Consider the following 27,077-nt stretch of genomic DNA (forward strand, 5'->3'; position numbering starts at 1 on the left):
GACAATCACAGGGATTGTTCAGGAGCCGTCAGCCACTGTTAGCTAAGCAAGCTTTGGAAGAGAGAGCTTATTCAGGAAGTTCTACCCTTCAGGGTTTGTCTTGGGTGTCCTTTAAAGGTTATAGAGATATACAGATTAATTTCAAGTGTAGGAGACTGGTTGTTCTAACTTTGCTGATGAAGAGAGGCTCCTCAAAGGTTGATTCTGAGCACCTGCACCAGGTTCTTATCTTCCACCACCCAATATATAGCAGGTAACTAGCTCAAACTATTTTTAAGCATTCATTGGTGTATATTTTTGTGGTTTTTGTTTTTGTTTTTGTTTTCTAAATAGCATTAAATATTAAAATATTTGCACAGGTGAGGTCTTCCTAGCATCCACTAAATGCTCATTCAGATTTGTTACCATTCAGATTTGTTGAGTATATCCAGAATTTATTGTCCATAGCTCTCTTCCTGTAATATGAAACCCTTTTATTCAAGTTCTAACAATCTGACTAATACTTCTCTTCACTCCTATTCCCATTTCTATTCTTATTTTCTTTTTAGCACAAGTATAAGGAGGCATTTCAGAGAATGAAAGGACAGATGGTTGGCTCACATGGCCTGGATGGTGATATTCGTATTGCTCATTCGGTCCGCGCAGCAGCGCTGCAGAGTGATGTAAGTACAAGAAAGAACGTGTGGGCATTTTGGAATTGATTTCCTAACAGTGAGCAGTTACTCATGGAAGGTGCACTTAGTCTTGAACTAGCTGTTGAGTAGCTTACTATTTAAAACTTAGTGCTTTCTCTCCTGCTTTCCAGATATTTTGATAAAATCATGATACTCTTACGATCCTTTTACATCACTCACGTGACATTGGTTTGACAATAAGACTGTGCATCCTTAGACAATCCCCTGCTACATACCACTGTTCCCTAGCATAGGATATTTTACTGTGTAGAAATATCACTCAGAGGCAGGTCTAATTGAGAATTAGTAGTGGTCTTTGTACAGAAGCAAATTAAATTTGGTAGAGATATAAATTGATTCAGTGATTATTTTCAATTTATGGAATTTCAAGTTGGACTTTTTTGGTTAGGGAATGGTTCCCACTTGGTCCTTGGATATGCTAAGAAACATATAATTTGTTTGTTGTCCAGAAAGATTGTAACTGTTCAGTGCATTCTGAACATTGTGGCTTGATACAGAAAGCAGTGAAGTATTTTTTTGACTTTAAGCACAAAAATAATCTAAGAACTACTTATGTTCATAAAGACTGTCCATAGTGAGTCTGATTGTGGATATAGATGGGAGAGTGTTCATGGATTTCAGTGAGTGCTGGGCTTGTCCTGGGATTCTTTGCTGTTTGATTGTATGCTTAGACATCCAGGTAACAATAAGTGTCTGAAGAATTCATCAATCTGTCAGGTGACTCTAAGTCAGTTTGATGATCATCAATAACTCTGAATGTTCATTGTCTGGATGAATAGCCTGAACGTTTCAAGTTTACATGATCTGATAGGGAAATGTCATGTCAAAAAATGTTCTTTGAAGATTTCTACACTTTTCTTTTCCTGGATGGAGACAAGAAATTAATAAACCCCACCAACCCCACCGCTAAAAATGATGTTTAAAACTGTGAAGTGAAACTGGCCAGATCAATGGAAACCAACAAATATTTGAATGATACAAATATGGCTGGTTTGCATTTTATCCTCCGGCATTAGCTTCACCTTTTTGTTGTGCCTCCTAGAGACACAGTGAGCTAAGATGTCATTTATCAGTTTGGTAATCCTTTAGATTCACTGTATCTGGTTTTAATGAAAAAAAAAATTATAAATAATATCTCATCTTAACTGAGTGTAATGTAGATGGCTATTATTTGATGAATAATAGGCTGCCACATATTCTGAATATTGGTCTTTCACATTATAGTTAAAAAATTTAGGGAATTTAATTTTTAAAACAATAATTTATACTGGAAAATGGAAGAAATATGGAGGATGATTCTTCTGATCCAAACCTGAATTCTAATTACCATGCTGTGATCTTTTTTTAATTTGATAGGTGAAATATAAGCAAGGTTTTGAGGATACAAAGACTCACTTCCACCTGCCACTGGATATGATAAACCTGGTCCATGCCAGGAGAGCCCAGTCTTTGGTCAGTGAACAGGAGTACAGACAGCTGCTACACCAGTACACTTCTTTGACTGATGATGTGAGATTGCGGTGTGCCAAGAACGCCTACAAACTACAGAGCGAGGTAATGGCAAGACACCCCACTGACACTTCCCTCTTGGTTCTGATGCAAGATGGTTCTGTTCCAGATCATGATGGCTGCCAGAATGTGTTTGAGGAGCAGCTGAGGGATAAACAATGGCTATTTCCCCTTGACTGCATTCAGGAATGAGACATTTATCTTACTGGGCAGTTGTACAACATGTGTGACCACACTATACAGAGAGATAATGTATGGGAATCTTTGATGTTTGGGCAGGGAAGCGTTGGCAAGTGAGGGTGATTGCACTGTGGATGAAATAGTCTTTTTAAGGTCTTGCTAACCATGCAAACTGTTTACCAACTAGTTTTTGAGTTGGTTTGCATCTGACTGAAATTCATGTGTACTTCCAGAAGATGGCTGTTAAAAATCTGACTTGTAAGAGACTTCTAAACTGGCCCAAGACATAAGCACTGAAATTTTAAGTAGGATGAGTTTAGCTTCCTATATAATCTTGAGTAAAATTAACTGGATAATGCCTTACAAATTCGAGGGTAGGCTATGTCCATAGAAACAGCCTTGAAGAAAGGGGTTTTAATGGATTAGATTGCCTCTGTAGATCTCAGAAAGGGGCTGTGTTTTAAAAACATCTGGCCCAAAAGTGCACTTTAGATCAGTTTAACACGCTTGCAGTGTTGAACTTGCTAGCTTTTCACAGAATCACAGAATGGTAGGGATTGGAAGGGACCTCTGGATATCACCTAGTCCAAACCCCCTTCTAAAGCAGGGTCACCTGGAGTAGGTTGCCCAGGATCACATCCAGGTGGGTTTTGAGTATCTCCAGAGAAGGAGACTCCACAACCTCTCCAGGCAGCCTTTTCCAGGGCTCTGTCACTCTCACAGGAACGAACTTTTTCCTTCTGTTTAGCTGGAACCTCCTGGTTTCCAGTTTGTGCCCATTGCCCCTTGGCCTATCACTGGGCACCACTGAGAAGAGACTGGCCCCATCCTCTTGGCACCCACCCTTTAGATAAGCAGAAGACGTTTGTATTTTGAAGAATACTTGCAATGAGTCACTGGTGGGTTTGATGGTCTGGAAAATATTTTAACAAAATCTGTACAGTGGCTTACTGCTATTTTTCACTAGTGTTTCCTACTTATGACCATTCAGAACCATTAAAAAGTTACCAGTTTTTATTGAAAATTATTTTCATATACTTTTCTAAACTGGTCTTATTTTATATATATTTATAGATAAATACTGTCTAGCTGTGATTTATGTATTATATATGGAGAAAACTCGTGTCTAGGAAAAGTTTTTTCAAGGTTACAAATGAAAGCTAGAGTCTAATTATCATTCATTGTTCATGAGACTCAGTACTCAGAATCTTACGTCTGTACTGCAGCTCTGTCAGGGCTGTATGCACATGGGCACCCAGAAACACAAGAACACAGGGTAATGGCTGTGAACTCTCTGTGGTAGATACTAATTTTAATGGATTTATTTGAATACTGTTCCTATGTATTTCTGGATGAATAAATATAGGGCATCTCAAATGCAAGCTTCTAATTGCTTCTGCTTGGTTCTTCCTTAGAATTTATACCGGTCTGACATGAACTTTATGCGAGGAGTTGGATGTATTACTCCAGGGGCCTTAGAGATTGAAGGAAAGAAGAAAGCTTCTGAACTCATCAGTGAGGTAACAAAAGAGGGTTTTGATTTCTCCACTACAAACAAGAGTTTGCCAGATGTCTTTCTATTAAACTGGGCTGGCAAAGTGACTCGCTGGATAATGCTAGGCTCCCTCCCCTAGTGTTTGATCATTCCATTGGTGTCCTAACTGCAGATGGGTGAACCTGATGGAGTTCAAGGTTTTGCAGACTTTTCTAACTGTTTTTGCAAATCTTTTCTCCTGTGTTTCAGACCCAGGAGGTTGTTCTGTTATTTTTTTAGAATCAAAATGGGCTTTTTCATCTAAAAATAAGGATGTGCTTATCTCTAATAAGTACCTTGAACAGTTTCTCAAAAATTAGACTTGCTTGTGGATTGCCCGGTAGAGTGAGAGTCTCACACACCAAGGAGTCAGCTAAACTTATTACAGTATTCAGCAGAGCAGCACTTCCTTATTTTTCCCCCACCTTTTTCTTATTTCCTTTTTGTTTCCGCTGTGAGACTCGAATGCACCAAATTCAGAGCAGCAAAAGGTAAGTTAGACTAATGGTTAATAGACACATACTCCTTGCAAAGTAGAGTTTTAAGCACGAGAAGTAATGCTAGACCACTGGTATTGGAAAAAGTCCCTTATCTGACAAGACAATTTAGTTATTCTGTTCATTTTTCTTTGTGTTGAACTCAGAGTAAATATCGTCAGCAGCCACATTCCTTCAAGTACACATCGGTGACAGACGCTCCTGGCCTCCTTCATGCAAAATTCAGCAATATGATTGCTAATGAGGTAAGCTCTCCTAACGTGAATCAGAAAATATGCTTTTCAAAATGCAGCAAGCTAGGGATGAAGGAGTGGGAAAGAGACAACCCTGTTCTGAAAGCAAAATGCATCAAAAAGAAAGCAAGCATCACCGATTTGTGCTTTTTTCACAGTTAGATCACATCTTATTCTTTCCTAACATTTAATACTATTTTCATTTCAATATTTATTAAAAAGCTTGCATAGTACTCATACAGTAGGGTCCTTTTATTATTTTTTTTACATGAAACAGCCTCAAAACATCAGGTCTGTGAGGTGTTCTTGAGAGAGCTCATTTGCATAGTATGATCCACTTTAGAAGGCTCCATAAAAAAAGAATCACTTCTCATTTTTGAAAAAAAAAAAAAAAAAGAACAAAAACCAAGACAAAACCTATAGGCAAATTAGCAAAATAATCTATAATAATATGAGGAAAAATCCAAGCTAGAAAATATAACCAGTGTACCAGAAATGCCTGCCTGTTTATTTAACACACATTCATGATAGAATCATAGAATGCCCTTAATGTTCTTAGGTCTACTTCTGGCCTGCTGGGAACATAGCAGTGCAAGGCTTAGATTGTAGTGGTTTGGCATTGTGATATATGTATAAAAATTAATGTAAAAGTTTTTTTATGCCCCCCAAAAAAAACCCCATGCAATTACAGTGGTATATTTTTAGCTGTTTTGGTTTTTTTTATGCTGGCTGACTATAGTTGTCATGATCATGAACAACTTAAGTACTGGTGTTATATTATTGAAGCAATGGAGAAGATTAATTGCATTTGTCTTTTTGATCTCTTTCCTAGCGCCTGTATAAAGCTGCTGGGGAGGAGAGTCAGCATCACTACACACCAACCCAGGATCTGCCTGAGTTTACACGAGCAAGAATAAATGCAGCCATCCTCAGTGATGTAAGGATTTGTTCTGTATTTATTATACTTATTTGAGGTGAAGAAGGAATTGTGCAGTGGCAAGGAAGATGGATAAGTAGAGGACTTTTTAGGTCTATTCTATTTATGCTTTCCCTTATTTGATTATAATGATATTTATCCCCATTAGCATATTGTGTGTAAATTAAATCTACATGAAGAATGAGACCTATTTTGTCTGAGTTAGTAGGATTTCCCAAAGATAATTTTAAAAAATCCTTTGATTATGAAGAATGAGACTGTAACACAGAATAACAAATGAAAGAAGGTTCCTTTGTTTATTCCTTTGTGCATTTAAAAGTGAAACAGCAATCTACATGTGCCTTTCCTACTTTAGGCAAAGTACAGAGAGTCTTGGCATAATCTACGTGCTCAAGGCTACAAGCTGACAACGGCAGCACTCCCGTTCCAGACTGCCAGGGCCTCCAGAGAAATTGCCAGTGATGTGAGTTGAATGATTCAACCTTCCTTCTTGCCTAATTTCTGTTAACTTCATGTAAAACAATGTCTAAAGCAGATTTTACTGAATTAAAGCAACTCCATAACCATGTGAGACAAGTGTGAGACAGAATATATTACTTATGAATGAGATTCTTTGTGTGAATTAAAAAAAAAAAAAGAAGAGGAAGAATCTCTGTTAATCGGGAAGCAAGCTCGGTTAAACATCCTCCAGTGGGAAATAGCTAGTGAATTAAAGGGTTTTAATTAATCGGAGAGATTCTGCTCCTTCCCAGACTTTCAGCTCCTCATATTATAAAGTGCCCACTAAATCTATCCACCCTCCTTTGACCTGACTTTTGGAAGTGCTTGGTGCTCCTGAATTGAAATGAAGTCAGAAGAATCTGAGCATTCTTTGAATCTCTGAAAATCAGGAGCTGTCTGTCTGGTTAGGAAGTTAAAATCAGTGCATGCTCCTGCAAGTATGTGTCCCCTGAATGTCTGAAGTAGAGGAAACAAATTTTCTTATCCTTAAAAATATCCTCTGATTTGGATTGTTGTTTGCAAAACTCTCAGACAGGGTGGCATCCATTTCTCAGAAAGCCTAAGTTCATCCTTTCATCACAAGCAATTTAATAAATTCTAGGAAAAACTGACAATTATGCTAAATTTAGTTTAAAAAGTCTTCATTTTGTGCAGTATTTAGTTCCATGTTTTATCTCTGATATGGTAAGATATGAAATATTTCATGTGTATTTGTTTTATGAGGCAACTATTTCTAGCTGTAATTTATAACATGTACTTAACCATATTTTGCAGAGTGCTTTTGGTTACAGCTTCAGATCTGCTCTAAAGGGTACAAGTCCATAATAGAATTACATCCACTTACAACAGATCTGAATTTGGCCCTTCATCTTGGAAGCACTTTATAAACATTAGCTACTGTAATTTAATCTCCACAACTCTCTTGTGTGGTAGATAAGTGTTATTATCCCATTTCAACTACATTATGAACTCTTCAGGGCCCAGGCCTTCCCTTTAAAGTTCCAAGCACCCTGTTGATGCTGTATAAATAATCATTATCATCATCATCACTATTTCACAGAGAGGATAAATGCAAGATCATAGGCAGAGTCATAGTCCCAGCTAAGATGAGAATGAGGGGTTGCTGGTGCTTATTCTTGTGCTTGGACCACCATCTTAGGCTTGTCAACATAGTTATTGATCCAGGAAAACTGAATTTACTCTTTAAAAGAGCTGGGTGGCATTTGCAAATCTGAAGGCTACAGAGTGCATGATGAAACATCTTTTGTATAGATCTTTTTTCTTCTGTCTCTTCTTTGTTTCTCTTATGTTCTTATTCCTAGTGATGGGAATAAAATTCTGTGAGAGATAATAAAAGTACATGATCTGAGGTTAAACATAATGAATGCTTTGGGCATATTCAGAGAGTGTATTGAGAGGCACTTAACTTTAATGTTGCGACTACTGTGGTATTTAAATTTGAGAGCAATGAGAGTTTCAAGCAATTACTTTCCAGTGCTGCATACCTTGCCTGTTTTTACAGACAGCATAGATATTTCAGTGGCTTACCCTAAGTTAGTTAACTAGAGTAGCCTGTCTGAGTTTGACACTTTTTCACTTCTACCCTTTTCTGGTTTTAGTACAAATATAAACACAACTTTGTGATGGAGAGAGGCAAGCACATTGGTGCCAGAAGTGTTCTGGATGACACCAGGTTGCTGCACTGCTTGCATGCTGCCAAGTTACAGAGTGAGCAGGAGTATAAGAAGGGATCCCAAGGAGTGTGGTCTCAGTACCATCTGCCCATGGACATGGTGAATCTTGCCCATGCCAGGAAAGCCCAGGCCTTAGCGAGTGACCAAGACTACAGAACGAGACTCCACGAATTTACAGCACTCCCAGAAGATGTGAAGATGAAGTGGGCCAAAAGAGCCCACATGCTACAGAGTGAGGTAAAGATTTTCCTTCTGTTAAAAGCAAATTGAATTTAGCCATAACAAGCTTTCAGTGACTGGCACAAATTGTATATTGATGTTGGCAGTGTTTTTAGAAAGACTGTAAACTTATGTATGCCTTGCAGCAAGATCCCTGATTGCTTCTCACATATGGAATCAGAAGTTCTTGTGTTGTGAACCTGACAGAAAATCACTGTGGTCCATGTTACTTAGTCTAGAGCTGTGGGATGTACACAGTCACCTCTCAGCTCTTTGGATCACAGCCAGTCAGTGGTTTGACAGCCACGGCTCTACGTGCAGAATTCTTTCGGTGGAAGCTTGAATGCTCAGAGGTTGATTTGGGATATGTTAGAAGGTCATTTTGCAAACAGAAATGTTCCTATCAAAGAACCAGTTCCTGAGATGTGTTTGCAGAAGTTGCTCATGCAACTGTTAAGTTCAGACAAACTCTGATGACACAAATGACGGAATCTCGGCGTGCACCACGTCCACGCTCACCTTGCCTCAGCGTGTACCTTCCTTCTGGGGCACACTAGGGTCTGGATGTGCTTTCAAACAGGTGGACGTGTTGAGTACATGCATGAAGCTATGTGGATGCAGGCAGCTGTAGTTTGACAATGTAGAGTGCAGTGTCCTTTGCGGCCCTGTAGCAAGAAGCTCTGTTTGGGTGGGTTTTGCTTTGTAAGAAAAAAGACGGAGTCGTTCAGCAGGGAAGTGAAAAAATTTGTTCAAAAAGTTATGCTATGTCTTTATAGGTCTTTAGAGAGCTGATCATTTACTGAGCCCAGGATTTTATTGTGAGATGAAGTGATGGGACGTTTGTTGGATTTATTCAGATCTGATAAGCTGATATGAACAGATATTCCAGCTATGAAAGTCAGAGTGGCAATCAAAGCACTGGAGAGCTTGTATCCTACTTTCTTACTCAGTGTACTTGCTCTCTGGTATCCCAAATATACTCTTCATTGCCAGAACATTTTGGAGATATTCTTGGGATGGTGTAGAAGCAATTCTTTGCCTTTCCAACTCCCATTCCTGCCTTCTCCTGTAAAGGCTAGCAGATGGCATATAGGTAGTTAGATCCAGGAAGGCAGGAGTTTTTACAGTTTACTGATGTGTGTTGGTGGCTTGCATGACAGGAAAGTGGCATTTCCAGGGACTTAGTCCTTAGACCTTTAGAGCATGTAGAGTTTTTCCCACGTAAGAGCTTGCCTACAAAGAAACTGGACAGGAGATGAGTAGGAACCTCAGCACTTGCCTCTGTCTTTAGAGCCCACAGGTTAGGAATCCAGAGAAATGACGAAGGTGGTTTTGTCTGATAGCCTCACTATCTAGTACAGTAATGTGCAACACACTTGAGCTAGCTGGCTGTTATGCCCTTTTTCATATAGGGGAAAAAAAAAAAACTGAAAAAATGGATGATTTTTTCAAAGTCACACAGTGAGCCACTATAAGTCTGAAGGAGAAATCCAAATTTTTGGGATTGTGGATACTTTATTTGCTTTCACTTTTTTATTTGGTTTGCATTGTATCCTTTACTGGATTAGGAGACAGAGTAAGCCTTTAATGTGAGTAAAGAAAGAGTAATGTGTCCTCTTAGAAATGGGGTTAATGAGGAAGCATGCATAAGAGAAAGTAATTAGTATTCCTGACTTGAACTCACCTCAGAAAATCCTTTCAAAAGGGGTTCTTTTGCGTCCAGTACAAACAGGTTATTACTTACTGCTTTGAGTCATACTAATTCACTCGTGGGGCCTTCTCTTGTAACTTGCATATGATACATTATTTAATTCCTGGTGGAATGAACAAATGCAAACAGTTTGGCTTTATGATGTGATATGTGCATGGCAAATGAAAAACCTCAAAATGTTAATGTGAATCAGGGAGCCTTTTTTAAAAAAAATCTTAATAGGTGTGGATACAAAACTGATAGCTAACAAATTTCATTTTTAACAGCATCGCTATAAATCAGACCTGAACTTCATGAAAGGAGTTGGCTGGATGGCTCTGAGATCTCCGCAGATAGAAAGTGTAAAGAAGGCTGGAGAGCTCATCAGTGAGGTAACTGATAAATCTTTCATGGGATAGCACGTCTGTAGGAATTGTTTACCATCAAGGCTCCTCGTTACATGACACTTACGAATGTAGCTCATCATTTCCTTTTGATGTGGGAGCCTGTTTATACAAGGTGTAAGTTACCAAGAAGCAGTACAGGAGATGCAAGTCCACTGTGTGGCACCTGCTGAATATTTTCCATTCGGAATGAAACACAAGAGTATAAACAAAACATGTAGCAATAAATAAATGCAGTAAACTCCATTATGAAATTCTAAGCAGGTGGTTAGGGAAGTGATATAGAGAGATTCAGCATTGACAACGACACCAAAGGGGCATTTGCCTGCTCAGTATTATGCATTAATGGAGAAAAATTATGAGCTGCCAGAAGTGTAGTGTTTGAAAGCTTTTTGCATATGAATTTTCAGTGGGAAGTCCTTCATGCACACACAGGCAAAAAAGACATTTGGTGCCTGGGCACCACAGCAGTGATACAGTGGTGTCCCCATTCCTTAGCTGAAAGAGCGACTGAGACTAAAGCAGGAAAGTATGTTTTTAATACTGTGACTTCAGGAAGTTGGCTTTTATGTTTTACTCTGATTGTCACACACTTGGAATTGTGATGTATCGTTAACAGAAATATCCAGGGTTTTTTTCCTTTGTTTGTTTTTGTTACCTCCTCCTCTCAGATCAAGTACCGTCAGAAGCCAGAAAGTTTGAAGTTCACTGCCGTGGTTGACTCTCCAGATTTGATTCATGCTAAAACCAGCTACCTCCAGTGCAGTGATGTAGGTTCCATTTTACTAGACGTGATCTTAACATTTGTTGTATGTTAATGCTTAAAAAATTTGATCTTGGCATTGCTTCTAGTACCAGTCGCGTTCAATAACGTTTTACTCCACAGAGGCTGTACAAGGCTGGAGGCTCTGAAGCCAGGCACAGGTACACCTTGCCTCCTGATCATCCAGATTTTATCCGAGCCCGCCAGAATGCACTTTACATCAGTGATGTATGTAAGCCTCTTCCTCTGGGGAGTTCACTTGCTAAACTTGCTTGGGAATGAAAAACTTTCATGTATATGTAGAAGCCAGGTTCTTGGAGCCTAACCAAAACTAAAAAATCCAGGGGCTTGTGGACAGCCAACACGTTCCTAGGTTTTAGCTGGAGGGATCAGGAAAATCTGTTGATTTATTTTTTTCCTTTGGAGAACTAGTTTTGCTTTCCAGGGCAAGAAGCTATTGTTAAGCATTTGCCATCAACAGTTGCCATCAACGTGGATGCAGCTGAATCAGTGAGTGGAACTGAATTAAAGGGATTTTGTTTCCACATTATCCAAGACAGAGACAGTCAGTCTATTCCTAATCTACTGTTCCCTGACTAAATAGCTGTTATCTTTACCTGTAGGGTCAGAGTGACCTTAGTTTGTAAGAAGCTTTGGTGATAGGTGCCCTATAGGTGAAAGGAACAAGTAGGATTTGTGTTGAAGTGATAGAGGAGAAGGTAAATGGCCAGGGGTGATTGGACACAAATGAAGGGTCAGCCCTAGGCTCGTTAGCAGGGTGTACAGTAATGCTTGCAGTGCTTCTACCCAGGCTGGCTTACAGGGTTTCTGGCTACTCAGTTTACCTTCAAATTTAGCACCATGTAGCACTAAATTTACCAGTGAAACAGAAGAATACCTTTTAAAATGTAAGTGGATTTTGTGCTTGTTTTCATATGGTCAGTAACTGCAGAAAGGACAAATCAAAGGCTAACAGAAAGCAAATGAATAAAATTGAAAAAGGACAGCCAAAAGTGTCAGCTAAAATACCATGGGGCTGTGTAGCAGGACCTGCAGACTGAAAGCTGTTTTAAGAAAGCTACTAATGGAAGAGGAACCAAATCTAGAGCAGTTTCTCTTCAGGATGTAAATGTATTTCACATCCTCAAAGTCACATAAAATATGTTAGAGCCGGCTGTTATTTCATATGAGTTAATGAAGCCACATGTGGCTGGGGATGGAGACTGGGATCATTTGAAAAGCTTGAAATAACTGGTATTGAAATTATGATGCCACGAAACCCAAGACACTGCAAGTGGATGCATCAAAAGAGAGAATAAGGGCAATGTCAATGCAATATTGATGTGACTGATGCATCGCAGTTTCTAATAGAAATTAAGTCACATCAAAAACAACCACATTCAAGTACAAAAGGAAACCCTGGTGGCACTTTTCATTTGAGGCATTTTATCATTATGGAGAATAGAAAAGAAGTTGAAGTGTTATAGAACAGGATCAAAACCTTGGAGATGCTACTGATGACTCTTGATACAAATAAGCCCAGTAGGGTAAAACATTTATTATTGCAGTTATGGGACTATGTTTAAGAAACTGCAGGGGGAAATGACTGTTTTATTCTTTTCTTTTCAACGTAGAAATTGTACAAAACATCTTGGGAACAGACAAGGGCATCTGGCTATGATTTCCGAATTGACGCCATCCCATTCCAGACAGCAAAGGCTTCAAGAGAGATTGCTAGTGATGTAAGAATTGTTCTTCCCAACCCTCTTCCCATGCCACCCCCACCCTGTAAACATGAGTGAATTCTGACGTAAGTGAACTTTGTTCTGCTTTGGAAAACTAGTGACCTAGTGGAACCAAATGCTGGTTAAATGCAAAGATTTCCCACTAAGGGCTCTTAGTAATACTGACCAATACCAGGCTGCTCTGTTTCACTTCAAAGTTATTAATAGGAAGGAGGCATATTATGATGTAGTTAAATAAAATAGGTACTAGGTTATGAGGAGTTAAAGCTTGGTCTAGAATGAAGTGGGTCACCTTTGCACACAGAAGACTGCAGCTGGCAAGAAAGCTGAAGCTGGAGGACCTTGAGCTGAGTGTTGGGTACGCTCCAAAGTGCAACAATAAGGGGACCTCCGACTGCTTTTGAAAAATAAGTATTTGGGGCTCCCTAAGTCTTTCTACTTTAAAATTTAGCACAAAGGGCATTCTTCTCAAGTGTCTTGTTAGGTTAGAAAGAATAGTTTGATATCAACCAAACCCTTGGTCTTTGTGTACTACAGGAAGCATGCTTAGTAGCTAAGGGAACATAAGTTATTTCATAACAGAACTTGAAGTTAATCTCAATGTGAAAATGAGATTTTCCTTTGCACTTCCTACAGTACAAATACAGAGAAGCCTTCCTGAGAGACAGAGGCCAGCAGATTGGATTCCTCAGTGCAAATGATGATCCCAAAATCAGGCATGTCCTTAGGGTGGGAAAACTTCAGAGTGACAACCAATACAGGAGTGGATATGCCCAAAACAGGGCACAGTTCCAGAGTCACCTCAACCAGCCAGGATTCGTCCATGCTAAGAGAAGCCAGCAGCTTGCAAGCAACGTTAACTACAAGCAGCCTTTGCACCAATACACTTGTGATCCCGAGCAGCTAAACGTGAAGCATGCAAAGCAGGCCTACAAGCTGCAGAGTGATGTAAGTACAGCTGTGTGACACTGTCCTTCCAAGTGCTAGGAGCTCTCTGGGACAATGTGCTTTGCAGACCTTACCTGTCAACAGAATCACATTCTTGAAAGAACTAGGGTCTGTTTGCTGAAAATAAATAATTTGTTTATTATCAACTGTTGCTTTTTATAGGCTGTCTTGAATTCCCAGGGCATGTGCTTTGATTAGAGCCACACAAAATAACACATGGTGTATATTTCATTCTCTCAGGTAAAATACAAGTCTGACTTGAACTGGCTCAGAGGCATTGGCTGGACTCCCCCAGGTTCTCACAAAGTCGAAATGGCAAGGAGAGCTGCTGAGCTGGCGTACCTTCGGGAAATGGGACTGCAGGGTGCTTCTGCTCACTGTGGACCTGGAGCTGTAAGTAGAGTAAACTGTTCTAGCAAATCCCAACAGCTCTGCTCTCTAGAAGACAGACAGGCACATGTCCTGTTTAATGCTTTTAAACGATCTCTGGAGGATTTACTTATTTCCCATAACTTGTGGATGTTGTCTGATCTCCAAGTGTCTTAGTACAAATCCCCTTCTCTCTTCCTAATTTCAGCAAGACATGAAGTGTTGCCATGTAATTACATATTGCCATATAATCCTCACTGCCAACTGTATTGATGAGCTCAGTATAGATTCCCAGCAGTGCTGTGGGAGACTCCCCAGTACTGTGTGAGGCTCTTTGCAGAGGGGAATGCTCCCGTCTCCTTCATAGCTGTCCAGCTCAAGATGCAAGAAACCACAAGCTGGGATCATCCAGGTTTTCCTCCTCCCTGCTTCCACTGGGATGAGTCCCAGTCTGTAATGTTCCAACACAAAAGCCCAAGTCCCTAAAGGGAATGTGTAGCCCCTACGGTTAGTAAGCATTAAGTTACAATAGAAGAGAAGCTCTGTACTTTAAAGACTTTTTAATTTTTTAACTTTGGCAAGAAGTCAAACAATAATCCAGACAAAGAGAAATAGGACATGTCCATGATTTACATTCCCATCTGAAAAGTTACTCAGGAAATAAATTATAACTATGATTGAGTAATGCAGACAGTGGGAACTGCAGGCAACATCTTAGGCCCTGGGTATGATAATGATCTGATGGCCCCAGGGGAATCTACAGGTGTGCAATCCACCTGGAAACCAGGTGTTTGCTGGTAGGCTCTTTATTTGGGGCTCAAATTGAAAATTAGGACTTGAGCACATTTGGTTCTTTGGTATGTGTAGTGTCAAAATTACATAAGTGGCTCCATTTTTCACTCTTTTCCACTCTAGAGATTTGCTCATTTGTTTGCCAGTTGTGGTAACTTTTAATATGCCAATCTTTTTATAGACTAATAGTTGAAACCTTCTCCTGTCCACTGGCTGTCCTCACAATTTACTTGGATTTGATTTTACAGGACAAGTTGGAGACAGAAGGATCTCAGCAGGTCACAGTCAACCCTGATGCTTCAGAAATTCTGCAAGTCAAGAGAAGGAGAATGCAGCTATATCAGAAGTAAACAGAAACTTGACATAACATAAAGAGATTTTCATCTTGTCCTGCAAATCCTGTAGCTTTTCCAGTTTTCTGGGAAATGCAACAGGTGATGTCTAAGAACTTTTTGGTTTAAAAAGCAACGTAAACATTACAATTTATAACTGATAATTTTATTTTTGTGTGGACACTTCATGATTTATCACTGTATGTATTACAGAATCTGATATTTATTTAAAGCTGTAAATGAAATTAATGCTAACTAGGTGACTGACAGGCTCAGCTTTGTACTACAGATGGATGAAACTAATTGATAGAATAGAAAATAATTTGTAATGAATAAATCAAATTAATCTTATTCCATGCTTGTAATCTTTGGAGATTTTTATGTTCCTGAATTATTGGCACCATTATTCTAAGAGAATACAAAAGTGCCTTTCAGCAGATTTTGGGGAATTCGTTCTTGATTAACAGGATATATTCTGATTGCAATCCATTCTTCAGTCTTTTTCAAGTCTTCCAAAGCAAAATCTCTGAATTAGTTTTCTATAAATTTTTGCAGTAGGGGCAATTGTTGGTAGATTAGGTAGCTGCTTAAAGAAGGTTGCAAACCCTGAAATTCAAATGAAAGGGACATTACTGTTTTAAGGAATTGACTCTTCACAAGTATATCTATTCTTTATACCCTAATTTAGTACCAAACCTAGAAATTTTTCAAATTTCTATGCAGAATATTGGGCAAAAATTACACAATTTGGCTTGCAAAACTTATGAAAATCCAAGAATTATCCAATAGCTTTAGCCCCATATTTTTTAATGTGATTTAATACCACCAAGGTCTCACTGGTATTGAAGTTAAGCATATGTGTATATATATATATATATGTGTGCACGCATATATATATATATATGTATACACCACTGTAGATCTGGAGCATAATAAATTATTATTTCTAATTATAATACTATCCTTTAATCAGGAATAAAGTGGATAATTCGAATACTGAAGAGTTTGTTTTGTTTTGTTTTGTTTTGTTTTGTTTTTCTTTTTCAATCTGGAAATGCTTCACTGATGGAATTTGTGGCTATTTGCCCCACAGAAGTGCTTTTTAAAATAATTCTCCTGTCTGATCCTCCCTGCTCAGAGGATTCCAATGGCCGCAGTCTTGCAAACAAGATTTATGTGAGGGCAGTATTGGCTTTAGGAGCACACACCAACAGCTTTGAGGTATCAGGATCTGATGGCTGCATTAAAAACATGTCGTAGCCATAATCATGAGTGGAAAAGGGAACGGCTGGCAGCTGAGCCTGCAGAATTTTCAGGGCTTGAAAAGCAGAACTGGAAACACTGGAAACTGCAGCTCTAATTGATTTGGAGAAAAACTAGAGTTGCTTTACTTTCTGATCTGTTTTACTACAAAATGTGGGCTTGAAATAAGCCCCCAACAGAAACTGTCACTGACATTCTAGCAAACACTCTAAGGCTCTTTTTGGAATGGTGATGAAGGATGCCCCATGCAGGCCATGAGAAAATATGAATAACATTTTTGGTCGGAAAGGAGGCATTTGGGGAAATGACAAAAACAAGTAAATGTCTCAAGCTTACCACATGTCATTCCAAAGCTGTCTTCTAATGAAGTGACCTCGACTCCGTTTTGGATTTAATCCAGCTGAGAAATGTTGTCACCTGGGTATAAACTCCTGGCTTGCTTTTTAACCCGCACTTATCACCCCAGCTCACAAGGCCATATACATAGTAGGAGCCATTTTCTACACAAGTTAGTGGACCTCCAGAGTCTCCCTGATGAGAAGAAGCACATGTTCAAAGCATGAAGCAAAACATTAACCAAAATAACAACAGTGTAAGACTCTGAAGCTGCAAAGATGTTTTATTTGCTATCAGATGTACCATCTGATACCAGTCAGTCCCTGAGGGGGCTTGCAGTTCTGGAACCAGGGCAAATGATACCAGACCTTCTGAATGGAAGTTTTAGTTTGTTCTGGTCTGTGACATGTTTGATGAGGTCATATGAAATTTCCCACGTACAAAACCACGAAGCATTCAGAGCCTGAGCTCAGAAAGATAAAGATGTGATCCTTGGCATAAATAGAAATTCTTGATTCCTCCCACACCCCTCAAAATAACTTTATTCTGAGCTGGTTGGTCTCATTTTTTGTTTTATTGGTGATGTCTATTGCAAAGTATACTCACGGTGGTGGTTTGCACCTTAGGAAATGTTCCAAATCTTCTCCATCTTACAGTGGTATAAATATGAACCTGCATCACATTTGCACTAGCTGTAATGAAAAGAACTCTCAATCCTGATTTTCTCTGCAGGTCTCATTTCTGATAGTGAAAATCAGATTAGAATTGTTGCTCATGGCAAAGTTCATGGTAGAATTGAGAGGAAAAAAGGAGAGTTTTCAGGTTATGACAAAGTGCCTCAGAAGCCAAACTTTTCAAGCTAGTCTTTAGCCTTCCATAAATCTATCGGTGGCTGACAGTGCCAACATTAGCTCTAGGGATATACTTCTCAAACTACACTGAAGAAAGACAATGTCTGTTGAATTACATTGATGGGAGATACATATGCAGTACTCTGCCAAAGTTATTACTTACACAGCCTATTTACAAAAAAAAAAAAATTGTGTTTGAATACAGAAAAAACCAACAAACCTGACAAGAATCAGCTCTGGGTCTCTGAAGATTTCCTGCACAAAACATGCTTTCATCCAGTACGTGATCATATGCTCTGGGTGCATTGCATTTCCTCTGCGAAATCAGCTTCACATTGGCATCTAACAGCTGATGGGAGACTTCATCTATGGGATGTGCACCAAAAACATGAAGTCACCTTCCCACCAGTCCTGTTACGTGGTGTCTTTGTTCAAAACACGAGCTTGTTTGCCATTCGGATGGGAAGGGGGGAGAGCAGGGGGGAGGCATTGTGCTAGCTGGGGAAGAGAAGAATTATCTGTCCGAAATGATAAAGGGTAGAGTTGGAGCCTGGAAGCTTCACTCAGGACACCAAGCTGTTGCCTGAATAAAAGCAAAGCCAAGTGTTCAGAATTTGGCTTCGATCAGCTCTCCCCATGCTTCTCAAACGTGCTGGTTGGCTGCAGCTCCCACAGGTCCCAATGGGACTTGGAGCTGCTCAGCACTTCTCAGACTGGTGCCATTGGATGTTTTAACACGCAAGCTAATGAAACAGATGAAAACTGAATATCATACAATATTTAAGGGCGATGATTAATTACAGTGAATCTAAAGACATAACTTGACATCTAAAGGCAATAGCCAGAGTTTCAAAGCACTACATCTGTAGATAATTAAAGGTGGTTTATAAGTTTGGTTCTGCTTGAGTTTCAGGAAATATTCCATTTCTGCAGTGATTTCCTGAAATGCTAATAATAGCTCTGCTTAGGGTAGGAGCTATCTAGTTTGAACATGTACAGGGTACTTGATATTCTTTGCTGGGGAAAAAAAAAAATAACATTCCCTCTACCCTTTTTAAGGGAGACTTTTTATTTGGAACTTTTGAAAAATGTCCATTAAATTCTGTTGGTGCATTCTGATCAAATGAATGTGCTTGTCTCTTGTGGACTTCAATGAGAGTTACATCAGAAGGGAGAATTTGGTCCTATGTATCGTTATCAGGCTGTATCAGTCACAAAGCACTAGGACACCTACTGCAGCCTCAGTGACACATTTTCCTTCTGCTGCTCTACAGCAACACATCAATCAGAACATGAGAAAATGCATTTTTCAAAAAATTGCCATTATCTTTTTTTAAGCATAGTAATTTCTCCCCTTAGGATTTACCGTGGGCAAGAAAGGTTTTGGATAGAGCTGGTTGAACTTAAAAAAAAATCCAATGCTTTTCAAGTTATTTTTCAGTGCATCTGAAGATCCAGATGCTGCTTCTGAAAAGCTTTATCTGACCCAATGGGCTGGAAAACTGTGTGAAAGTTCCCGTCTTTCTTCGTCCTGTCTTGAGACACACAAATTACACAGTGCCATTCTCTTGATAATTTCTTGCTTCTACTGCTGGCTGCAGATGAAACCATGACTTGATGTGTCAGATGGCAAGAAAATAAATGTGTCAGGGATTTGTTTTTTTCAGAACTCTGAAAGGTTTGGTTGGACTAGCAGTTGGAGATTTCTGCTAATGAGTGATTTCCATGGCAGGGTTTAGCCATTCTTAGTTTTGAATTGTCCATGTCTCGGCTTCACTAAGTGCCTAAGATCACATTTGGTCTGACAACTGTTACTGAAGTTAACAGCCCACCTTGCTACCGAAGAACCCACCGAAGTCCTGTTAGCCCACAAATACCTGTCTCTGTCATGCCCCATCCAGAAATGAAGCAGTCAGTTCCAACGGGAAAGAAGAAGTTAGGCAGACACGCTGTTTTCACATACTTTGTTTCCACTGCACAGCGACCATCAACTGGCTTCAATTTTAGTAGTGCTGGAGAGAAGATAAACAACAGCAAAAGTATTTGTAGCTAATTTTAATCCCTAACCACCATCACCAGCCTGTGACACAAGCCCACGCTAAGCTGCATATGCCTGCTGTGCTCTTTGCACTACATGGCAGACCTGTCCCTGCTGGTTTGCTCCTCCCACACAGTGGCGTCTGCCTGCCCATCACAGTCCACATGCCAAAGTTTCAAAGGGATCTAAAACACAATTTAGCCTAATTATTTCCGGAGTATATTCTCAATGGGAATTTTACAGGGACTTTAGTTGGAGAGAGGTGCTTCACACAGCTGAGGTTGGAGATGAGCCACATGAATATTCAGTAGAAGGGATTTACCAATATCATTGTGTGGGACTTCATTCTTCTCTCTGTATTTGTTATGTACAATGATCTTCTCCAGATCAAATATTTGCTCATGATGCTCTTTCCTCTTGAGGTCTTGCTCTCCAAGGGCTACTTGGATATTTTCTACTGTCTGTCTGAAAAAAAAAAAAAAAGTAAATTGTATGCAGACCTTGTCCACCAGTGGTGGTGAAAACCTGCACCTTTAGTATCTTATAAGATATTGCTTTCTGTTGTAGAGCTTGGCCAAAAAATTTCCTGAAATTGTTATAGGAGGTCTTAGTCAGGGTAACAGTGGTGCTGGACAATACATGTGCTCTTAACATGCAGCAATCATGAAATAAAGTGATTTAAAACTGCATGAACATGGTTTGCTTTAAATTTTTGGGCAGAGCAGCAGCATGCACACAGTTTATTACTGTGGTTGTGATGATGAGTGGCAACCCATGGAGCCACAGGAGTACAATTTCTTGCCATTGTCTGGGCATACTTAAAATCGTCTGTGCTGGAATGATCACCAGTGTGTAATTTACCAGTTTACACGGATGGTTGTTTCCAACTTATTCAACAAAAATGTTTTAGGATATGTCATATTCTAAACTAGATGACACATAAACAATTGAAAGTAAAATGCATATTTTGGCTGTTCTGGAGATCTTAATTATGATGCAATATGTGATGTTGCTTACAGTATCCCAATACCCCCTGAAGTTTGCATGGAGACCTTCCTTTATATGTTGCAAACCCTTGTTACTTTTCTCCTGTTTTCCTCTCACACAACTATTTTAGCTCATTTTAGGTGTGTGTGGGGTAAGTTTAACTTGAAAATGGGGCTTGCTGGATTAACAAGTATATAGATATCTTGTCATGTATATATTAATTTTTTTTTCACATATATATCTTCCTTTTCTTTGATTCCTAGAAATCATTTGGATTCCAAATAATCTGAATTTCAAACTGTCCTTAATAACCCCCCTGGCTGTTATATGTTCATCAGCCATAGGCATAGGACATGCACCTACTCAATGACACAGTGCCCAGCAGTAAGAACCCAGCATGCTTTAATTAGCACTCCACCACAGAAATGTTCACTCTTTTCTGAAGTCTTTATCTGTAGAGATGCCATCCAGGGATGTTTGCCAGCTTTAGTCTTAGCTCCACCATAGATCTTCTTGAGTGTCCTCTGGATTTCTGGTTGTCCACATGTTTTGAACATTTCATTTGATCCAGGTGGGTCTGTTTGCCATGAACTCTCTTCAGGTGTGTTGGAAAAGACTGTGGATGTATAATGCAGAGATAATATCAGGCTGAAGGAGTTAAGTAATAGGTCTTGAGCAGCCTCAGCTGCTCTGAACCACCTCCATGCTCCCAAACAGCTCACTTCTAATTCTTTACCTGTTCCTGAACAGGGTGAAACATCACAGAAGTCCCATGCCACTTTGTGATTTTTTCTGATGTAGCACCAGGGTTTTTCATCCTCATCAGGATTCCTGAAGGGAACAGCTGAGAACATCATCACTGGGGCAGTCTCCAAAAACCAGTGAAGGAGCTGAGGAAGCCTAGGGGAGCAGCCTCATGCTCCCATACGGGAGCCAGAATTCCAAAGATACTCTTTCACAAGATTTGACAAAGATGCCTGAGGTAAGAGAGCGGGGCTTCTGTCATTGTATTATCCCCATACCTATCTTAACCCAAAGAAAACTGAGGGACTGATCCAGGGAAACGAGGGCTGCTTCTGGAAGCTTCACATCAGTACAGTGACTTGGGGAATGCACCTCTAACACCCCAATATTTTATGGACAGGCAGTTATCTAGAAAGATGTCAGATCTTAACACCACCAGTCTGCCTAATTCATTAGCAGTTTGTCCTCACTGCTCTTTTTGATATAGACCTCTACAGTTCCTTCTTCAAAATATTACCTGCAGAAGTTGTGTTCACCAATGCCGTGAGAGTCAGCATCCTCCATAAAGGCATTAACAGAGTAGTCCAGGAGAACGTGGGAATTCCAGTGCAGGCAGGTCTTGCCATTCACCGTTTGGTTCACTCTTCCTCTGTACTTAGAGGAGTCTTCCTCATAACAATCATCCAGACCTGGAGGAAGACAACGCTGATATGAAAATGACTTTTGTGTTGCTCCTTGCCCAAAGTGGTTTCTCTTTCTTCCCTTCCTTGCCCTACGTTCATTTTATGGAGGATCAGAAGGACCTACTGGGTCGTGTAATGGTAACGCTTACCTTGCATAGGCCTGAAATAAAAGTAATGTCCCAACATCTGTCCAGCCTGAAACCTCTTTGCATCGTAAAGACATAGAAGCTGAGGTGTCTTAATACCAAAGCAGAATCTGCCAGTGGTTTAGGCAAGAAATGGTATCAGCAGGATTAGACAGAAATGGGTACAAAGCTGCTATCATACTAGGGCAACGGATGGGCCAAAAGGAAGGTTGTGGGATTGTGGACCTAACCTGTAGGCAAGGTGGAAGAAAAGTCAACTGCAACGCAGAGCATGTAGTGGTACATGGAATCTGAAGTGCAATTAACTTTTAAAAGAGAGAGAAACAAATCCTTCTCCCTGGAAATACATGTGGGGTGTGGTGCCCATGGTGATGCTGCAGAGGCAGAAGGCTCTCCATGCAGGCTGGAGTAATCCCACATCATTGGCCACCCATCCATGTATCAGTGACTATCCCTTGAGCCTGGGGAGTCACAGGCAACTGAACATGAATCTTCACCACAGCAGCTTTGAGAGTTTAAGGAAAGCCTGATGTTCCTTCCCCATGAGCCTCGGGGAGACGTGTGCTCACTTGTATACCAGTGGGACCTTGCTGAAGCACACTTAGAAAACATCTGTATGGCAGATGTTTTGAGTCCTTTTGCAGTGGTGGCTGTGGACGTTGACCTCTTCCTCTGACTCTCTCCCCAGGGAGGCCAGTGCCCTGGGTGTAGTCAGGCACTTGGTGTGGTGACAAGCACAGAGTGGCTGCAGATGAAGCCAGCCCTTGGCTGGCTGGAGACTTTGCCCCCCCTCCCCTGGTGCCGTGACGTACCGATCTCACAGAATCTTCCTCTGAAAGGTTCGGGGCACTCGCAGGTGAATTTTGATCTGATTCTGTGCCGTCTGCAGGTACCTCCATTTTTGCAAGGGTTTGGCCTGCACGGTGAAGATGCTGTCAATGTGGAAACCACAGAACGGCCACGTCACTCTGCTGAATGCTGTAGAGCCACTCACATGCCTGAGGGAAGCTGTGGAGAGCTCCCCCTTAGCCTGTTGGCTTTGAGTTCTTATGAACTCTTGAAAAAGAGGCTTTCACCAGTGACTGAACCACCACCCTGTAAATCAAGCATGGCTCTTCACCGACCAGCCTCACAGATGGAAGCTGTAGCAGACTCTGGCTGGACAGCTAGGGTAGGACCACCATCTGCAATGGGCTGCGGGTGATTTCCATCACTGAGCAGCCATGGTGAGGTGACATTGCCATGCTGTCAGCTCCACAATTCACTCGGTGCTCTGCCAAGTGCTCACCTCGCCGGCAGTCAGGTATCTTGTAGGGATGATTGCAGCTGCACTGAAAATAAGGTGGGGTTAAGGTAATCAGACAGTCTCCCCCATGGCACCTTGTCTTCCGACACATGTCCTTCACTGTGGAAAACAGAAATGGGAGGTACTTCATCAGCACGAGAGCCCTGCCCTCACAGGGATCCCAGGGAGACACACTTTCCCCTGCTGCTCCAAGGAGGATTTCATTTGGCTGGTGTGGACTTGGGACTTCCACTCTTGTTCACAGTATCTACAGCAGAAAACCTGCAAGACCAATGAGCAGCTCCCCACTGCCCACCTGGCAGGGTAGAGAGGAGTGCCTTCTGCACACCTGAAGTCTGTTTTACTGGTTACTGCTTTAGACAGTGTCCAGAGCTTGGTCTGGAGAAGTAGCTAAGTGTGAACATGACTGCAGTGGGCAGTCAGAACCCTCAGCCCAGCAGGCAGTGGGTTTGTAAAGCTTTGTGTTTGCTTGCTTTGAGGGAGGTGTAAGAGGAGCACGAGTTGCCCAAGGCAGGGGTGGAAGTCAGCCAGGTGTGGTTACCTTTCTCACATGTAGTCCCAGCATATGGCTCTGGGCAGAGACAGCTGAAGCTGCTTCCTCTGTTTTCACACCTACCGTTGTTCTTGCAGGGGTTGGAGTAGCATGGGTCTGCTGGGGTAAGGATAGAGATCGTTTAGTCTTACTGCAGCTTAACTCCACCTCCATCACCTGCTTTTTCTTCTCACATTTTATGCCTGGAGGAGGCTGCCTTCCTGGGGAACAGCATCCCGTGCAACATGTACCGTGCTTATGCATCAGCTCAGCAGCCACAGGAGCAGCTATGAGTGGCTGCAGAGCTTATTGCAAGCTGTACCAGCCCACAGCTTTGGGTCTCAAGCTCCTCAGCTCCTCTCAACTCCCTTTGCTGTGTCTATGAGGGAGCTGTAATGAGGCAAGTCCCTTCCTTTGCTCAGGAACAGATTTAACTGTTTCAGCTCTATGACAGTGGCAGAAGCACATGTTTTAAGCAGCAGAGCTGGACTTGGGCATCTGCTTCCATGAAATTAGAGAGGAGGTGTCTGGATTTGGCATTTCCCTGGTCACAATGGGGCACTAAACGTCCTCTGGAAATGCCATCCACCACCGTTATACTGTGTGCTTGGGTGGCTCTTGCTCCAAGTGAGCAGGCTCCTACTGAGAGTCACTTGAGTGCTGCTCCTTACACCATACTCATCCTCTCTACTCCACTCCAGGGTGCCAGGAGCAATTGGTACTGGGGACAGACACATGCAAGCTCAGCTTTCTTTGTACCAGGGGATAACACAGGGAGTGTTACAGACAACTTCCCTGTCTCTCCTTTTGTGTTTCCTGAGTAATCTTGAGGATCCTTTCCTGATCTCCTGAAGTTTTGCAAAACAGAAAAAGGAAAGAAAAAACCCTGCACCTGATAAAAAAAAAAAAAAGGGGGGGAGCAGGGGGAGAAAGGAGGAAACCTGCTCTACATTTGGTTCCCAGCATAAATACAGAACATATATCCCATGAAAACAGCAATTACATCTTACAGTGACTATAGACAAATAAGCCTGTGCTTTTTTTGTAGTAGCAATCAGAAATGTTCTGCATGATCAGAATCCATCCTGTGAAATCCAGAGATAAAACACAGGCTCCTTACAAGAGAAATACAAAGGAGAACACTGCAAACAATCCTCCTAACTCATCCCTTTGATGCAGGCATTTCAAGAGCAGGCTGGCAGCCGAGGCCTGCCACGCTCACACTGCAAGCACAGGGCTGGGATTTTACCCCTTCCTTACCTGCCTGCCCACCCCTGGGAGGTACCTTTGCCAGTATCGCTGTAGCCAAAAAATGCCTCAAACCAGTCAGGGTCCTCCGAGGACTGCTGCTGGAGGAAGGGGTCCTCCTCCTGTTGTGTATACTCATCGTGGTACTCATATTCCTGAACCTCATCTGCAGGGAGGGATGAGAGAAGGGTGGAAGAAGAGAGGAATTAAAACAGCTAGAAAGAGAGAAGGTATGAGAGGATTCTTCCCTGGGATGGACAGTCCTTTTCTCCTTCTGTTCGTCTGTTGTCAGTGGGTCCAGAGCCTGCATTATCCTGAGGACCAAAGGTGCTGTTGCTTGGCATGGGCAGAACTCACCCAGCACCGAGCCCAGCTCTGCCCTCGCTGCTGCTCCTGGAGGGGGCTGGGGGCCTGGGTGCTCAGCTGGCTCCTGCAGTGACACCCAGCACACCCCAAAGGGGACACAGCCAGGGGAGATGCCGATGTCTGCACGGTAGGAGAAGAGTGTTTAGATTCCTACAAGAAGAACAGTTTTTCTTTGTTTGGCTGTTTGATCACCAGCATCACCCTTATTGCAGAGTGAGGCAAGACCTTCACGGCTACCCAGGTGGCCACTGCGTGTGAGGACACAGAAACCCATCTTGAGGGAAATCACAGGGTAGCAATGGCCCAAGGCATCTACACATCTATGTGGCTCCCTGTCCCCAAAACCCGTTTCAAGGAGTGATGGCCTGGAGCAGCAGACATGCTGAAGAGCCCATCCCTGCCTGAGCTGAGCCTGCAGCCTCCCAGCAGCCAGTGTCCTCCTCAGGAGCCTGGTGGGACCTGCAGCTTTGCCAGTGCTCTTTTTGGGGGTGCTTGATTAAAGTGGGCTGGCAGCTCCTTGCACAGGTACAGCTGCTGCTGCCAGTGGAAGCCACTCTGGCGTTTCAAAGACAAGCTATGGTAATGAGCAAAGCTAAGCTAAGCACAGACATTTTAAAAAGCTCTCCCCTAGGGCCAGACCGATGGTCCCATGGATAATACTCTGCCTTGAACTGATTATCGACTGCATTATCTTAGTTTTCTCTCCTCATTCATTCACTTGTAGCCTTCATCTTTATTCTTTCTTTGCTTCTGAAAAAAAAAAAGAAAGAAATCCCACTTTTGTACAATGGGTGTTTTATATTTCATATTAAAATAGAATCTTCTTTTTTTCTTTTCCTTTTTTTTTTCCTTCTACATGTCAACTCTCGTTTCTCACCAGAAAAAAAAAAAAAAAAAAAAAAAAAAAAAGAGAAGAGGAAAGTTTCACCTCATTTATTACTATGTCAAGTCAAGACTCCTTTTCCTCAGCTCATTATTTCCACAGGAGCCGAGTCTCGACAGTGTGCAAGTGTTGCAGAAGTGTGTGCCTTGCTGAGGAACAGAAGGATCTCGCTAGAAGATAAGGACATTGTCTACAGTGAACAGAATTAAATTTAATGTAATGTAGTTAAGAAAGAAAAACAAAAAGAGGGTTTTGCCTGAAATGCAGACTGTGAGCCTCTCACTTTGTCAGAGGGGAGATTTTGCAGGCGAACTTCAGTTTGAGGGAATCATTTGAAGGAGTCTGATTTTGTTTCCCCTATCTTAAATTTCTTAGGGGGGAATGCTAGGTTTCATTCCAGACATGTTTTAAGGAAATATTCTGAGGGATGGGGTAGTCCTCTGTATAGAAAAGGCATACCTGCTAAAAGTTATGAAAGATGAACAGGGGAGTTGTGGCTGTCAAAAGCAGACTGCAAACATGCCCAGCGTGCTTTACAGAGGCTGCTGAGGACTCTCTGGAGTCAACACAGAAAAAAAAACAAGTGCTCCAGATGAGCACAAATAGCTAAGCCATTTTAGAAGCATATACTGTGATTTTTAAACCAACTGCT

General features: G+C 41.4%; 2 protein-coding genes across 2 annotated transcripts in view; one reads left to right on the top strand and one right to left on the bottom strand.

Annotated features, from left to right (window-relative positions):
- LOC103772374 (nebulin-related-anchoring protein-like) overlaps window positions 1-15,397 on the top strand; it is a gene marked incomplete at its 5' end in the record, with an annotated part of 39,593 nt that extends 24,196 nt beyond the window's left edge. The window contains 14 exons of the mRNA XM_008939705.1: window positions 549-662; window positions 2,052-2,249; window positions 3,800-3,904; window positions 4,562-4,660; window positions 5,481-5,585; window positions 5,941-6,048; window positions 7,706-8,017; window positions 9,977-10,081; window positions 10,765-10,863; window positions 10,980-11,084; window positions 12,491-12,598; window positions 13,238-13,549; window positions 13,790-13,942; window positions 14,959-15,397. Coding sequence (XP_008937953.1) covers window positions 549-662; window positions 2,052-2,249; window positions 3,800-3,904; window positions 4,562-4,660; window positions 5,481-5,585; window positions 5,941-6,048; window positions 7,706-8,017; window positions 9,977-10,081; window positions 10,765-10,863; window positions 10,980-11,084; window positions 12,491-12,598; window positions 13,238-13,549; window positions 13,790-13,942; window positions 14,959-15,060 — 2,025 coding nt within the window. The remainder of the gene's footprint in view (window positions 1-548; window positions 663-2,051; window positions 2,250-3,799; window positions 3,905-4,561; window positions 4,661-5,480; window positions 5,586-5,940; window positions 6,049-7,705; window positions 8,018-9,976; window positions 10,082-10,764; window positions 10,864-10,979; window positions 11,085-12,490; window positions 12,599-13,237; window positions 13,550-13,789; window positions 13,943-14,958) is intronic.
- A 1,268-nt stretch (window positions 15,398-16,665) lies between these two features.
- HABP2 (hyaluronan binding protein 2) lies at window positions 16,666-25,662 on the bottom strand (the record flags this gene model as incomplete). The annotated part of the gene is made up of 12 exons (XM_008939706.1): window positions 16,666-16,836; window positions 17,713-17,858; window positions 19,370-19,504; window positions 19,853-19,995; window positions 20,881-21,110; window positions 21,240-21,348; window positions 21,779-21,950; window positions 22,903-23,022; window positions 23,379-23,495; window positions 23,938-24,048; window positions 25,214-25,342; window positions 25,534-25,662. Coding segments are annotated over 12 exons (1,712 nt in total), but the record flags the coding sequence as incomplete, so codon positions are not given.
- Between the last annotated feature and the right edge of the window lie 1,415 nt (window positions 25,663-27,077).

This window comes from Merops nubicus, unplaced genomic scaffold (assembly GCF_000691845.1).
Source record: "Merops nubicus isolate BGI_N331 unplaced genomic scaffold, ASM69184v1 scaffold24324, whole genome shotgun sequence".
Classification (NCBI taxonomy): Eukaryota; Metazoa; Chordata; class Aves; order Coraciiformes; family Meropidae; genus Merops; species Merops nubicus.